The 14,987-nt window shown below is 35.7% G+C and overlaps 1 protein-coding gene across 4 annotated transcripts; it reads left to right on the top strand.

Annotated features, from left to right (window-relative positions):
* Positions 1 to 6,075: 6,075 nt before the first annotated feature.
* Positions 6,076 to 14,826, top strand: LOC129442119 (receptor-interacting serine/threonine-protein kinase 2). 4 transcript variants are annotated; one of them, XM_055201997.2, is made up of 11 exons: positions 6,076 to 6,524; positions 7,001 to 7,154; positions 7,451 to 7,600; positions 7,690 to 7,823; positions 7,911 to 7,960; positions 8,067 to 8,228; positions 9,121 to 9,206; positions 9,348 to 9,404; positions 9,497 to 9,644; positions 9,749 to 9,901; positions 13,854 to 14,826. In XM_055201997.2, the coding sequence occupies exons 1-11, from the start codon at positions 6,280 to 6,282 to the stop codon at positions 14,144 to 14,146; spliced, it is 1,632 nt and encodes a 543-aa protein (XP_055057972.2). In that variant the 5' UTR covers positions 6,076 to 6,279; the 3' UTR covers positions 14,147 to 14,826. The 4 variants fall into 4 exon arrangements, with proteins under 4 accessions (XP_055057972.2, XP_055057981.2, XP_055057953.2 ...); XM_055202006.2 differs by having other exon boundaries at positions 9,497 to 9,650; positions 13,872 to 14,826; XM_055201978.2 differs by having other exon boundaries at positions 6,081 to 6,524; positions 9,497 to 9,650.
* The last annotated feature ends 161 nt before the right edge of the window (positions 14,827 to 14,987 follow it).

Raw genomic sequence — 14,987 nt, 5'->3', positions numbered from 1 at the left:
ACACACTCTTAAAACGAATGTGTTAAATTAACACATCTTGTGTCTAGTTAAGGACAACACACCTAGTGTGTTGTCCTTAATTTAACACATATCTGTGTTATTTTTAGAACAACACACTTTGTGTTGTTTTAACACATCTTGTGTTGTCCCTTTTATTTATATGAACTCTAAATCAGCACGAAATGACACATAATGTGTTAAAATTAACACATAATGTGTTAAATAGTTTAACACAAAGCAATGTGTTAAAATTAACACACCCTGGATGTGTTAATTTTAACACATTGCTTTGTGTTAAACTATTTAACACATTATGTGTTGTTTTTAACACATTAAGTGTCATTTAAGTTCATAAAAAATGAAAGGGACAGCACAGGATGTGTTAAAACAACACAAAGGTGACACAGAGATGTGTTAAATTGGGGACAGCGCGCTGGATGTGTTGTCCTTGGCTAGACACAAGATGTTTTAATTTAACACATTCATTTTAAGAGTGCAGCAACACATTTTTTAATGCAGAAAGGCAGTAAAGACATCAATCTTCTTTTCGTAAAGCAACAACAATACTTATATTGGGTTAAAGGGGATATTTCACAAGACTTTTTTAAGATGTCCAATAAATCTTTGGTGTCCCCAGAGTGTATATCTGAAGTTCTAGCTCAAAATACCCCACAGATAATTTATTATAACATGTTAAAATTGCCACTTTATAGGTGTGAGCAAAATGTTTTGAGTGTGTCCTTTAAAATGCAAATAAGCTGATCACTAAATGGCAGTGGCGTGGTTGGATAGTGCAGATTAAGGGGCGGTATTATCCCCTTCTGACATCACAGGGGGAGCCAAATTTCAATGAGCTATTTTTTCACATGATTGCAGAGAATGGTTTACCAAAACTAAGTTACTGGGTTGATCTTTTTCACATTTTATAGGTTGATAGAAGCACTTGGGACCCAATTATAGCACTTAAACATGGAAAAAGTCAATTTTTTATGATATGTCCCCTTTAAGAAGCAAAAGATAACTGGTAATATTCAACTGGTTGGGAGATGGTGACCTCTGGTGGCATAGATTTGGAGTTGCAGGTTCTAGACAGGCCACTTTTGGCATCACTTACTCTAATCACATAGGGACTATCTGTAAGTTTTTATTCATTCTACAGATACTTAATGTGAATGAGATCTGAGCTTTACCTTGTCATTTTAAGTTTGTTCTAGGTCATTGTTTATTGGAAAAATGAACTAGGCCTATCATCCAGGTGCTCTTGTACACTCTTAAAATGAATGTGTCAAATCAACACATCTTGTGTCTAGTTAAGGACAACACATCTAGTGTGTTGTCCTTAATTTAACACATCTCTGTGTTATTTTTGGAACAACACACTTTGTGTTGTTTTAACACATCTTGTGTTGTCCCTTTTATTTTTTATGAACTTAAATGACACTTAATGTGTTAAAAACAACACATAATGTGTTAAATAGTTTAACACAAAGCAATGTGTTAAAATTAACACATCCAGGGTGTGTTAATTTTAACACATTGCTTTGTGTTAAACTATTTAACACATTATGTGTTGATTTTAACACATTATGTGTCATTTCGTGCTGATTTAGAGTTCATATAAATAAAGGGGACAACACAAGATGTGTTAAAACAACACAAAGTGTGTTGTCCTTAACTAGACACAAGATGTGTTAATTTAACACATTCGTTTTAAGAGTGTAGATTTGAAAACCACAAGGAACTTTCTGTACTGTTTATTCCATCCACTGTTAATCTTAGTCCACATTTAACATAAAATATCCTCAAATTTTTCTCAAAAATCCACCACAAAACTACCAAAGATTTACTGAATTGATGTCTTTCGGTATGTTGGTTCTGGTTTGACAGTGTTTTAGGATTGTACCAAACTTATTAGGTATTAGGTGCTTAACGAAGACCATAAACGTCCCTGGCAGGTCTAATAGCTCGGTATGCGTGGAGTGCATGAGACTTTGTTACAATGTAATTACACAAGTACTCATGGAGTAATATTAATGAATAACAATATATGGGGTTAGGATTAAGGCTGGTTGCTTATTATTATGCATAACTATTATGCATTACTATACAACATACAAACCTAATAACAACCCCATATCCGTTTTTTTTTTTCATTTATAGTGCAGAAATTCTTATTTATGAAATTACTATCATTATGTGCAGTTTACCTAAAATATAATTACATTTAAATGTGCAGTGTGTAGATTTTAGTGGCATCTAGCGGTAAGGTTGGGAATTGCAACCAATTGCAACCAGAGAGAGAGAGAATAGAATCCAAATGCTGGAGGTTTTATTAAAGTATCTCAAAAGGGCAGGCAAACAAATCCAAAGGGTAATCTATAAAGCGTAATCCAAATAACAGGCAAAGGTCAAAACATGAACACAAAAAACAAGATACAAACAAGATCCAAAACTGGCCAGAAACCACAAGTCCGAATGATCAGACCAACAAAACTTAGCAAACATTGTTCTTGCTCCGGCTTTACTGAACTACAACTCAAACTGACGCACGACCTCGATGTCATCGTTCTTAGCCATCCCCCTCTGTTCGCTGATTGGACCTGAAGATTTTTGCAGGAGAAAACGAAACTCTACACAGCAGTCCCAGACATAGTACTGAAGCGAAATGAAAAATTAAGCGGAAGCACGTAGGAGGGCGGAGCCAGGCTACGGTAATGCAGCTGTTACACTAAACAATACTTAGCAATGTGATGTAGAGATTGAACCGGTTTTATAGTGACAAACAGGAAGTGGAATGTGAAGCATGACATGACACGATTTTCAAAATAAAAGACTAGAAACAAGAACATGAAATCAAAATAAAAGACCTTAACAATAAACTACACACAACACAAGACAAAACCCTTACACCACCTCTCACCCCTCCCTTTCTAAACATATAGTGAAGCTATGATTGCCACCACAGGACAAACATGTCATCGTCTAAGACGACATAGTAATGTAAAACACTCTGTGGCGCGGTTTGTCCATTTAGAGCTACTGTAGAAACATGGCGGCGCAAAACGGCGACTTCCACGGGGACCTGCGGTGTAGATAAAAACAACTAATTCTAAGGCAAATAAAAACATAACAGTTTATTATGTAACAGCATGCACTGAAAACATAGTTATCTATTTTGCATTTCTGTCAAGAGATCATCCTAAAATTTACACACTGCATCTTTAAAAATAAAAACCTTACTACATTAAGGTTTCATTTTAGGATGATTTTAATCATCTGAAAAAAATTACTCCTTCACTGCATTGCTCCTCCCTTTTTTTAATGGCTTTTAATAACTAGAGGGTGAACTCTACAGCAGTGGTTATGAAGCTTTTTCAGCGGTGCATCCCTTCGTGCCCCCCCACGTAAATTTATGACATAAAACATATTAAATTATACAATGTATTGCTGTTGGTTAGTAGCCTTATTTTTGGATTAAACATAATTTTATGATAAATTAATGTATGTATGTCATAAAAGTAGGACTCCCGACACCATCTTGCGGCTCCCAGTTTGAGAACCACTGCTCTATATCGTGATGCACTGGATGATTTATTAACACACAGATTGTAAAGAAATGTAACCGTATAAAGCTGGGACGTGTACCACATGTTTATGGTGTCAGTGACAAACACTTATAGATTATTATATTTATGATATATAATAAAGCACTACATTGCACAGTTGAGTAATTTAATTTGAAAGATAAAGGGAAGAGGAACTTTCCACCAAATAGCATGGGTATATAAACATTTATTGCAGATATTGGGGAAACCCAAAGATGAAAAAAAAAACAACTTGTAACATTTACTTTAAAAAAATCCTCATAACCATTTGCACAAACTTTTTTAAGTAAAATTGACTGGTTATTTAAGTACAACTTATACCAAAATCAACTAAAATCTACTTAATAATGCATGAAACATTTGTTAAATAATTAAGTAAATGTCACCTAATTATTTTTATTTTAGAAGTTTGATATATTTTATTTGTTTAGGTAAAGTCTATTACTTTTTTAAATACTGAAGCATTGCTGCCCTAAAAATAAATAAATTGTATTGTTACTGTTGTATGGTAGATTCTATTAACTGTTTGCTATTTAACATGGTTGTATGGACTTAGTTACTCTTATTGTTATAAATGGCATTTTAACAGAAAATTCAGGACTGACTATAAGTCAATCATTGAATAAACTTAATTATCCACATAAACACACATAAAACATGTATTATTTTGACATGCATTATCAGTACTGTGGAGAGAAATACAATAAAATGTTCTGAACAGAGTGTGTATAACATTTGCACAAAATAATTTACAACAAAACTACATAAATAATATAAGAGCTTAAACCCTGACATTTTATTAACAAATATTTACGTAGTTAAAGTTCTTAAAAAGCTCAAAAGCTTAAATAATCAAATTATTCAGGCACAAAGGATGTGCTGATCATTTTAAGTTTATTTTATTTGAATATTTTTGTTAATGGATTTGAATGAACTTTTTGACTTGAAGTTTTTGATTAAAATGTACTTAATTATTTTAGACTATGTGCAGTGACTAAATAATACAAGAAGATAATATAATACGACTTACTATTCCCACACAGTTCATTTTGAACATTAATTAATTGTGCATTTATTACTATTTTACTTAGGAAAATCTAGTTCTCAATAAATGTTAATTTTACTATGTAGAAATGATGAGGATTATATTCATTTATTTACTATAATTCAATATTTTTTAAAGTGTGCTATTTTGAATAGCTTTTGTATAAGAATGAATTTCAACAAGCGAAAAAAAGCTTCATAATATAATAAAGATAAAAGTTTCAATTCCGCTGAATTAAATTATTGTGAAAGTGTTTAACATGACACAAGACTGCACTTTCTATTGAATCTTTGACACTGAACATCCCCTTTTCTGTAAGACGGAAAAATCACTTCCCATTCTGCAGTCACACTGGACACTTAGAGCACGTGATCTAGGACCTAAATATAACCTTGACGCCTTCCAAAGAAAACCCCTAAATGTGTGGTAAACCTTTTTTGCAATATTGGCAGACCTATGAGATAAAATGGAAATGGTTTTAGCTTACTTTGTGAGAAAAAGTGAGTCAAACAGATAAGCTCAGTTTCTATGCTCCATACAGTTATTTATAAAGCCTTTGTTAGCCTGTGCCATCATACCACAATGATAATAAAAGCATAATAAAAAAATTGCTGAGAGGTTAATAATTAATAACTCTCTTTTCCACTTCCAATCTATTGTATTTCATGTCCAGCTATTGTCTATACTATGATGTGCTCTCAACCGAACATTATTGCTTTAAAATATATATATATATATATATATATATAGCAATATAAGAGTGTTTTACATCTCAAAAAGAAATGGAAATTTATAGTGGTTATTTTTTGAAAGTGGCTCTTACTGTAAAATACATACATAACCTCCATAACCTTTAGATGACCCGGATTCAGGTAATGACACTATTTTCCCATGAATACATTTCCCAGCCTCTTCGCTCCACTTCCCCACACACATTTACAATTAATATACACATACATACATACAAACACTCTTAAAACTAATGTGTTAAAACAACACATGCTGTGCCTAGTTAAGGACAACACATTTAACTAGACACATCTCTGTGTTATTATTTGAACACAAAATCAACACGAAATGACACATAATGTGTTAAATAGGATAACACAAAACAATGTGTAAAAATGAACACATCATTTCGTGTACATATATAGACATATAGATTGTAAAAATTGCGCTCTATACTTTGAAGAAATAGGCTAATGGAATTGCAAATGTCTATTCTACATGTATGTCCACGTATATGCCTATACAATATAATTTAAATGATGGATATTGAGGCAAATCACTATAATATAAACCAATTTTTATTACTAAATTAGTCAGGTGGTTATAATGTTATGGCTGATTGTACACAGTATATAGGCTATGCAATGTTTCCCATTTTTAACTGCCTCCAAGCTTCTAAACGTTAAAAATCTCGTTAGATTTTGTGAGGTAAATTTTTCATTTACATTTGCGTGTTAAGAGCTCAATCATTCTTTTAGCCTTGGGCTCAACTCTAGCCCGGGTTCAGTAAGGTGAATCGACAATGCAAACACTGCATGACTTACTAATAATAGACGGGGATTTCTATGAAGTCAGCAGCCAATAGGAAACGACATAAACATACAGCGTGTCATCATCATTATGGCTCGTGGTTCCTTTCATTTTCTGCTTTTCGCGTCGTCTTATGAATCTGGTGGAGCGGTCGTTCAGCGTGCCCGCGGGGTTGAGACACTGACCGGGTCCAGAATGGCTCAGACCGGTCAACTACAGGAGATTCATGAGAAAGACCTGCGAGATGTAGTTCTCATTAAAACCAGCGTGGGTGCGTGTTTGCGTGGATATTTCAGGACGGGACGCGAAGTGGCTGTCAAGTTGCTCACGGATAGGTACATTTTTTTTAAAAATTGAAAGTCAACAAATGTACATACAAAACCGGCTTGCAACATATACAAATTAATTACATTTGTAACAGGCAGACGTATTGCATTGTTAACATTGCATACGTGAACTATCACGCATAGTTTTTCAATTACGTCATTTATTCGTGCTTAAGTACAGGTTTATTATCAGTGCCATCAATGTGCCTAACTTATATGATTAATAGTCTGTTATATGTTGCAATGCTTTTTGGAATATGATTATGTTGTGCAGATTTAATAAATACTTAAATGTATCAATACAAACGAAATTAAATAATTTTATTATTTTAACGAATTTTAAACTCAGTTTTTACTATAAAGCAAATTAGATTTCTGAAAGCCTTGCATGGTTTTAAAGAAAACCATGACAGGTTACTTCCAAGAAACTGAAACTAAGTGTCTCCTACGTGTGTCTGTGTCTACCTGTCTGTTTTTGTTATCAGTAAATGGATTGACAGGTTACAGAAAGCAGGAATGTTGAGTCAGGTGTGTTCTGAGCGTGTACTGGTCCCACTGGGTGTGTACAGGACTCACTCTCTATTTGGGTTGGTGTGGGACTGGATGCCTGAAGGCTCTCTAGATTCAGCACTGCATGAGGTAAACATCCTTACACAATACTTGTGGAAATATACTGTACATATAGTATAACTTACTGCATAGGCTTTATTTTAAAAGATGCAGTAATGAGAAGTGCAGAATGAGTGTGTAGACAGTAGTGGTGTGTACAGATCTAAGTGGGAAATTCCCTGTCTAGGAATTTACTACTGGTACCAAAAATAGTAACATCAAACAGAAGGATTTTGGAGTCCTTATGCAGGTGGTTTTTTATAGCTATGCATTATATATATATATATATTTTTAAATCAATAACTTAAATATTTTGCTTTCATTAGACAGAACTGCACCCAGAGCTTTCAATGACTCTTTATCTTCGGATCCTGTTGGATGTTGCTGAAGGTTTAGCTCATCTCCATTCCATTCGGCTGCCTCATGGAGCACTGAAAGCCACTAATGTTCTTCTTGACCAACAATACCGTGCCAAGGTACTGCCTGATTTTGTCCTTAAAAAAATAATGTTTTTTTCTTCCACCATTTTGCTTACTTTTAACATGTGTGTGTGCACGTGTCATAGTTGTGTGACTGGGGCCAAGAGATAGACATGAATTTGATGATGAACTCCTCCAATGGGTTTCGGCCATGCTACAGAGATCTGGCCTATATGTCACCTGAAGGCAATATTCCTTCTGCGGAGGCTGACATTTACAGGTTTGCATTATCTCTAAATTCCTGCATGATTTATAAATACAATCCTCTTTACTCCACTCACACGTGACTTTTTATGCATCTTTATAGTTTTGGGATTCTGATATGGGAAACTCTAAATAGAAAGCGTGCATGTGAAGGTATGTTGTCTGCTTTTAATCGTGTTAGTCATTTTTCTTGTCATGTTCTGCATGTATGAATTTATTCTTTTGGCCCTAAGGCATTTCCTCTACAATCATTTAACAGGTATGGATCAGATTCAGACCCTCTTACTCTCTGCTCAGGAGAAGTTGGAGCTTGGTGTGAGGGTTGACCTTCTGCAACCAATGACCCCTCAAAACCATGCACTTACCAAGCTTATCGTTAGATGCTTGCACACTGAACCTAAAAAACGGCCATCGGCTGAGGGTGAGTTAGGTTTTTTTATTAAAGTGGTCATATTATGCTTTTTCACTTTCTTAACTTTAATAAGTGTGTGAGATTTGCTCAGCAGTCAAAGTTCAAAGCTTTTTAACAAAAAATGCTTTTTAAACATTACGAACTTCGCATCGTGCGCTTCAAAAAAAGAATTCACCAGCCGCCACTGCTAGTAATATAGTAGTAATTATTACGAAGTGCATCCTATGTGAGCAAAAAGCAGAAACAATGCCATAAGGGGCGTGCCGAAATGAGGATGTGCGAGTCATCGTAACAAGAAGTTATCATTCAGCTCTTAGGCACGGGGGTTTTAAATGCAGATAAACATTCACAACAAAAAAGTCTGCAAACTTGAATAAAGCAAAGATCAGGGAACTTCTCACTATCCCCGCTGAAGATGATGTCATTCACCAATGTAAAAGAACAACGCGTCACATGCTTTTTTATGATTATAAACAAAAATACACTTGCATGGTTTCTCGAGAGAGAAATCATGGATAACAATCAAACTTTGAATAAACCAAAATCAAATAATCCCTGGACATATCCCTTCTGCATTTTTCATGTATGTTTTTATGTTTGTGTATGTACATACATCTAAAATGTATAAAGGGGCGGTCTACACTTTTCATTCCATTAACTTCCATTCATACGAATGCGAATGCAGCAGAACAGAAACGCAAACATGTGTGAAAATATTTCGCTGCGTACCAAAGTTTAACTGTCAAGTCATATCAAGTGAAGACATTTTTCGGAAGAAACAGAGTGTTTGAGATAGACTGGATAGATTTGGAAAAAGGGCATAATATGACCCCTTTAATCTTATAGGTGTTACAGTATGTACTAACATTTGCTCATCATTACCTCCTCTTTGCTCATACAGAGTGTGCAAGGGTTCTGAGGACAGCTTTGGCAGTTTATGATGCACAGACTTTCAGTGATGATGTTCTTCACCTGAAATCATGCAAGGTACTTATTGACTGATAAATGAGCCAAAGAATATCAAAATTAGTGTTTTGATAAGTTTTTAATATATAAATGTAAAGTATCTGACAGCTGGCAATATGTTTGGGTGTGAATGTTTATTTTTATATTTATTTTTTTTATTAGGAAAAGAAGCTTCTGAAGTCATCCTGGGAGTTGCCAATTGAGCTACTTAATCTAAAAGTGAGACAATTGAGCTTTTGCGTTTGTTTATTATGAATTATGTGAAAACATAAATTCTTAGATTTTTTTGGATTTTGTCCATTGACCACCAGCAGGACAGTAGCTGCATAAGCACCAAAAATTGGACCTCCAAGGTTATTCCAAGGAATGAAGCTCATTCAGCACAGATTCCCAAATTGGAAGCAGAAGGAAAGATATCTCTGCGAATGGCAAGAAGAGTTTGTTCTCAGATTAGATGCTGTAAGGGTTAGTAAACCCCTTGTTCGAATGTTCTTTAGAGACACATTGTTACTGTTCTAGTATAACATGTCTTACTTTATTTTCCCTCCTTTTGTCTTTCATAGATACCGAAAATAAATCAGTTCAACCTGATAGCTCTCAGACTCCTGGTCACTGCGGAGACCCCCAGAGACAGAGTCCCACGTCTGTAAGGTCCCCGTGTGTTTCCCCCACAACGCTATTTCAGAGTACGTCGCCAAATAATGCTAGCAACCACGGTGAGAAATGAGTTCCTCCGGCAGAATGTCCTAACAGCAGTGTTGGTCAAGTTACTTGGAAAAAGTAATTAGTTACTGATTACTGATTACTTCCCTATGAAAGTAATCCCGTTACTTTACTGATTACTTATTTTCAAAAGTAATTAGTTACTTTACTAGTTACTTTACTAATTACTTTTCAAAAACATGATGCACGACCTGAATATGCTACACAGTATAAAGCAACAGGGCCCGGTTGCATAAAGTACCTTAAGTGTAATGTTCCCTTAAATTCACCATTATGTTTCATTTAAACTTAAGGGTGTTGCAAAAAAAACCTTAAGCTTTTTCTGTTGCATCTCCATGGCAACAATAGTATTTTATAAACCTGGGTCGCTGTCGTGAAACATTTAACGATTACCCTTACCTAAGAGAACCATTTTAGGGATTATACTGTATGCAACACCTTTAAATTATTCTCTTACTGTGGGTTAGTGTCATACTTAAGGGAAAAACTTAAGGTGCTTTATGCAACCGGACCAAGACCTTTCTGCCTAATTCTATTCTTTCTGCATCCATCATCTGAAATTGAATCAAATGAAACATTCTCTGTTTTAACCTCTCGACGCGCACTAATTCGTTTTTTTTAAGCCTGCTAACATTAACAATATTAATATCAACATTACTATACATCGTTTAAAAGGTCTACGGGTTTAGCATCAGAGTATGGTCTCTGTTTTGAGATACATATCATAGGCTAACGTTATATGCTATATAGCATCATAAATGTAGTAAGTTTTTTTTTTTTTTTCAAAAGAAGACCATTTTAATGTACAAAATGAAGGCAGTAAGTTATTTTGTTACAGAAGTCCAGATGACAACATGCAAAATATAAACGGGACTTCTTACCTTATAACGACCGCGAGTCGAATCCGGTCTGTTTCAGATGAATAACACATGAAATATAAAATTCATCAAATGACAATTTTTGTCCACAAATGCGTATAATCCATGAAATATAGTAGTCTGTTGTTTACATCAGATTTCGCGTGAACGTGTATGAGATGGAGCCGCAGCGGTCACGTCAGCTTGTCCACAAATGCGTATAATCCATGAAATACAGATATATAGTCTGTTGTTTTAAGTTACATCAGATTTCGCGTATACGTGTATGAGATGGAGCCGCAGCGGTCATGTCAGCTGGGGGTTCAGGGATATTTTCAGTAAGTTTCACTTTCCTGTGCCGGCTTGCTAGGTGTTTGCTTAGATTTGAGGTGGAATCTTTCGCTGTAGATAAAAGTTTTATTCCCACGCAGAGTGTACAGCGGACGCTGATGTTTTTGTCACCGTTAACTGGGTTAAACTCAAAGTAATGTCTGTACTTCCAAGCACTGAACGCTGCATAGTCCTGTTCTCTTCCGCGCTCCATGTTGTCTTCTCACGTTCAACAATACACTGACTGACGGCGCGGCGCTCATACGTCATTGTCACTCGACTCGCGTCACGACACGAGAGAGTCTCACGAAACAAAATCAAGATTAAAAAATAACGCAGTAACGCAGCCTGCTAATGGGAAAGTAACAGTAATCTAATTACTGGTTTTGCAATTGTAATCCCTTACTTTACTCGTTACTTGAAAAAAGTAATCGGATTACAGTAACGCGTTACTTCTAACGCGTTACTGCCCATCACTGCCTAACAGTACTCTATGACTTTTTTAATCCTCATGGGGGCGGTTTCCAAACAGGGTTTGGGTTAGGCCAGGAGTGGGCCTTGGTTGTATTGGGGCATTTGGGTAGTTTTTGCAGGCATAGCTTGCAAAAAAACAACACTGGTGTGCATCTTGGGACAAGATTATGGCTCTAATATATGTTAAGTTATGTTGGTTAGAGCAAGATTTTTTTAAATTAAGGCACCTTAAACATGCATTTAGGTCTGAGATTAGGATAAGGTCCAGTGTGGGTTTTTAGCGGCATATTGCAGTGAGATTGCAAATTGCAACAACAGCTCATTTCACAGCTCACCCCTCAATTTCAAAACGCATATTCAATTCAATTCAATTTTATTATATAGCGCTTTTCACAAGTGTTAATTGTTGCAAAGCAGCTTTACATGAGAAGATATAGAGGAGAACACAAAAAATCAATAGATAATATAAGAAGTAGAGATAGCGGCTAAGGTTAAACCGTACAAGCGAGCATATTAATAATGTAACGTATACAATAAAGTGCTAAGTTAAGCCAAAGTTGGCTGACTCTCCCTGGGACGAAAAACCCCCTAGGAAAAAACCCAATGGGAAAAACTCCTATACAAAAACCCTTGGGAGGAATTAATATATATTTATATATATATATATAGATACGGTAGGGATAGGAGGTGGGTAAGTGGATTAAACTGGTTTAGCCGGTGGTCGTTGGTCGGGCATCGGTTGGGCATCACGTTGAAGCTAAGGTAGTCGTCACAGGACAAACATGTCGTCAACATGTCGTTGTCTCAATGTAGTGATGAAACAGGCTCTATAGACGGTTTCAGCAGTAACAACATAAACAAGCGCCTGTCGCAGTCCGCACGTAACTTTCGGTAAACTCCGCTAAGAATAAATAACAACAAAGTACTTTAAACGTAGTTTATTTATATAACAAGCAAAAAAAAAAACACAGATTACATAGGAAATCAAAACATTTGTTATTTTCGACGAGGCATTTGTTCAAGAGATCAGTTTAGCAACTAGTCAGACCATTAAAAAACCGAAACCGGAAGTAAAGTTCGGATCCAGACGTGTATCACGTGGGTCCGATGAAACCGTCTAGAGCAGTTTGTCCATTTAGGGCTACTGTAGAAACATGACGCCGACTTCCATGTAAATGTACCCGCTTTGTATGTAGATAAAAACTTCTCATTCTAAGGTAATAAAAACCATACAGTTCACTTTGTAAGGTCTTTATACAGCACTGATAATATAGTATGTATAATATATTGCATTTCCGTCAATAGATCCTCCTAAAAGATACACATTAGACCTTTAAGCCTACTTCCAGACTAAAAAAATGCTTGTTTGAGCTGTCTTAACTGAAATTTGCTTGCACTGACATATCTTGAAATATATCATCGTCATTGTATTGTCTCGACATGAACACCAGTGGTGTTTTTTGTAGGGTGTGTCTGTAAAAACTACTTGGGGGTCCTGGTATAGCTGGGGCCTAGTCCTGAATTCATCTAGACACTGTCTGGAAACCACCACTATGTCTTTTTGAATCCCTTCCTCTGTTCCTGTCCCACATATTTCAGACTTATAAGTCTGGACCAAGAACAAACATGCCATTGTTGCATACTTGAATCTCTTTACGAAGCATGTAAACACCTGCTCTCTGGCAGTCTAAGTTTGATCAGTGTAGTATAGGTAACTGGATGACCTTTGTGTATCTATTCTAGCATTCTTTAGGCATAACTAACTATCCATAGCAAATCAGTACTATGTATCAATCAGTTGTTGTGATGCATTGTGGTTTATATGTGTGCAGTAAGCATTTCTGTGAGACTGTGCTGGCTCACTTCCTGAAAAAAACCCTTATCTGTCTGCAGTGTGTTTCCTCCCTTGTGGGTTTTTGTTTTTCTCAGAGTTAGCCTTGTTTTGTTCATTTAAATGCTTTGGGTCCAGCAGCTTAGAGGGATACTTTTAAAACATTTGACTATTCTACAGTATTTTCATTTGAATATTAAAATGTATTAAAATTAAGTTAAATATATATAAATATTTGCATACCATGTACAATCCTAATTTAAAAAAGTACATTTTCTCTTTAAAGGTCATTAATAACTGTAAACAAAATGAAGCCTAAATGATCAGATTGATCCGAAATACGAAATTATTGACCATTGTCAATAAAGGTCATTCAAAAAAAGTGTTAACATCTACTGTTACATTTAAAGTCAACGATTACATCATGAACTCTAATCCTTCCTGTTTCTCCAGTTGCATGTCAAATGTCAGCGGGAATTAGCTGTTGCCGACTGCTGCGGGAGAGAAGGGAAAGCATTGTTCGTTGCATGACCGAAGGACGACTCAACAACCTGTTAGATGTGTTACGGGCCCGGCAGGCTGTGACCCGTGAGACATACGAGATCATCACGGCAGCCGTGACCTTGACCGAACGCACACGCTGTTTACTCGATATGTGTTCCTGTCTGGGGGAGAATGTGGCTGTCCTGGTGGCCACATATTTGGGGCTAGTATCCACTAAACATACTCAGATAGCCTCTAAATGACAGGATGGTCAGGTTATTATACTGTAATATATTACTATAGCATTTTAATATGCTGAGATTTTATATTATTTGGTCTGCTTTAAAGCAGAAATCAGAAGAGGTCAGACCCTCTGAAATGGTACACTGCCATGCAGTTTCGCTCTCTTAAAATGTAATCAAATTGACAGCTTTTAAGGGTATTGCAAATGTGTTCATTGTATTCCAGTATGCATACTGAAGGGATTATTATTTATTTGTCTTTGAACATAATGATGTTATGTTTAATAGGCAGGTACTGCTTTGATCACATTATTTAAGTTTAAAATTAAGCACAAACACAAAAAGGCTAATTTAATGGAAGGGGGCTGTTTTAATGAATAATAGTTCTCACATCAGTGTTTACGATCAACATTCACACCCAACATACTATTCATACAGTAGTAGTTGTTTGGTCTCATTATAGATTATCAGCTAGAGAACAGCTCAATCATCTCAAGTGTTTTTCCTTTGTGTGCTATGCATTTCTTATACACGGGTTTTATGTTTTGTGATGCAGACTAGGATTGTGCATGTTGCACAACAGTTTCTGATTGTAGAGTATCTTGCAACAAGACATTTTAATTGTATTTAATGGAATATTGCTTGGTTCCTTATGTATGCAGCATAACAAACATTTGAATTAAAGATTTACGTGTAAACCAAACAAATATGGTGTCTTAAATATCTTATTTTAAGCTGTTTGGTGTAAAATACAAACTGACTCTATTCCCAATTACTAGCACGTGACCCACTGTCCATTTGACATGAGCTCGTAAGATCCAGTTCTTGGAGAACGGTTGTTAGTTAGGTGAGATCAATATAA

This window comes from Misgurnus anguillicaudatus, chromosome 21, assembly GCF_027580225.2.
Source record: "Misgurnus anguillicaudatus chromosome 21, ASM2758022v2, whole genome shotgun sequence".
Classification (NCBI taxonomy): domain Eukaryota; kingdom Metazoa; phylum Chordata; class Actinopteri; order Cypriniformes; family Cobitidae; genus Misgurnus; species Misgurnus anguillicaudatus.
This window is presented reverse-complemented; position numbering and strand designations above follow the sequence as displayed.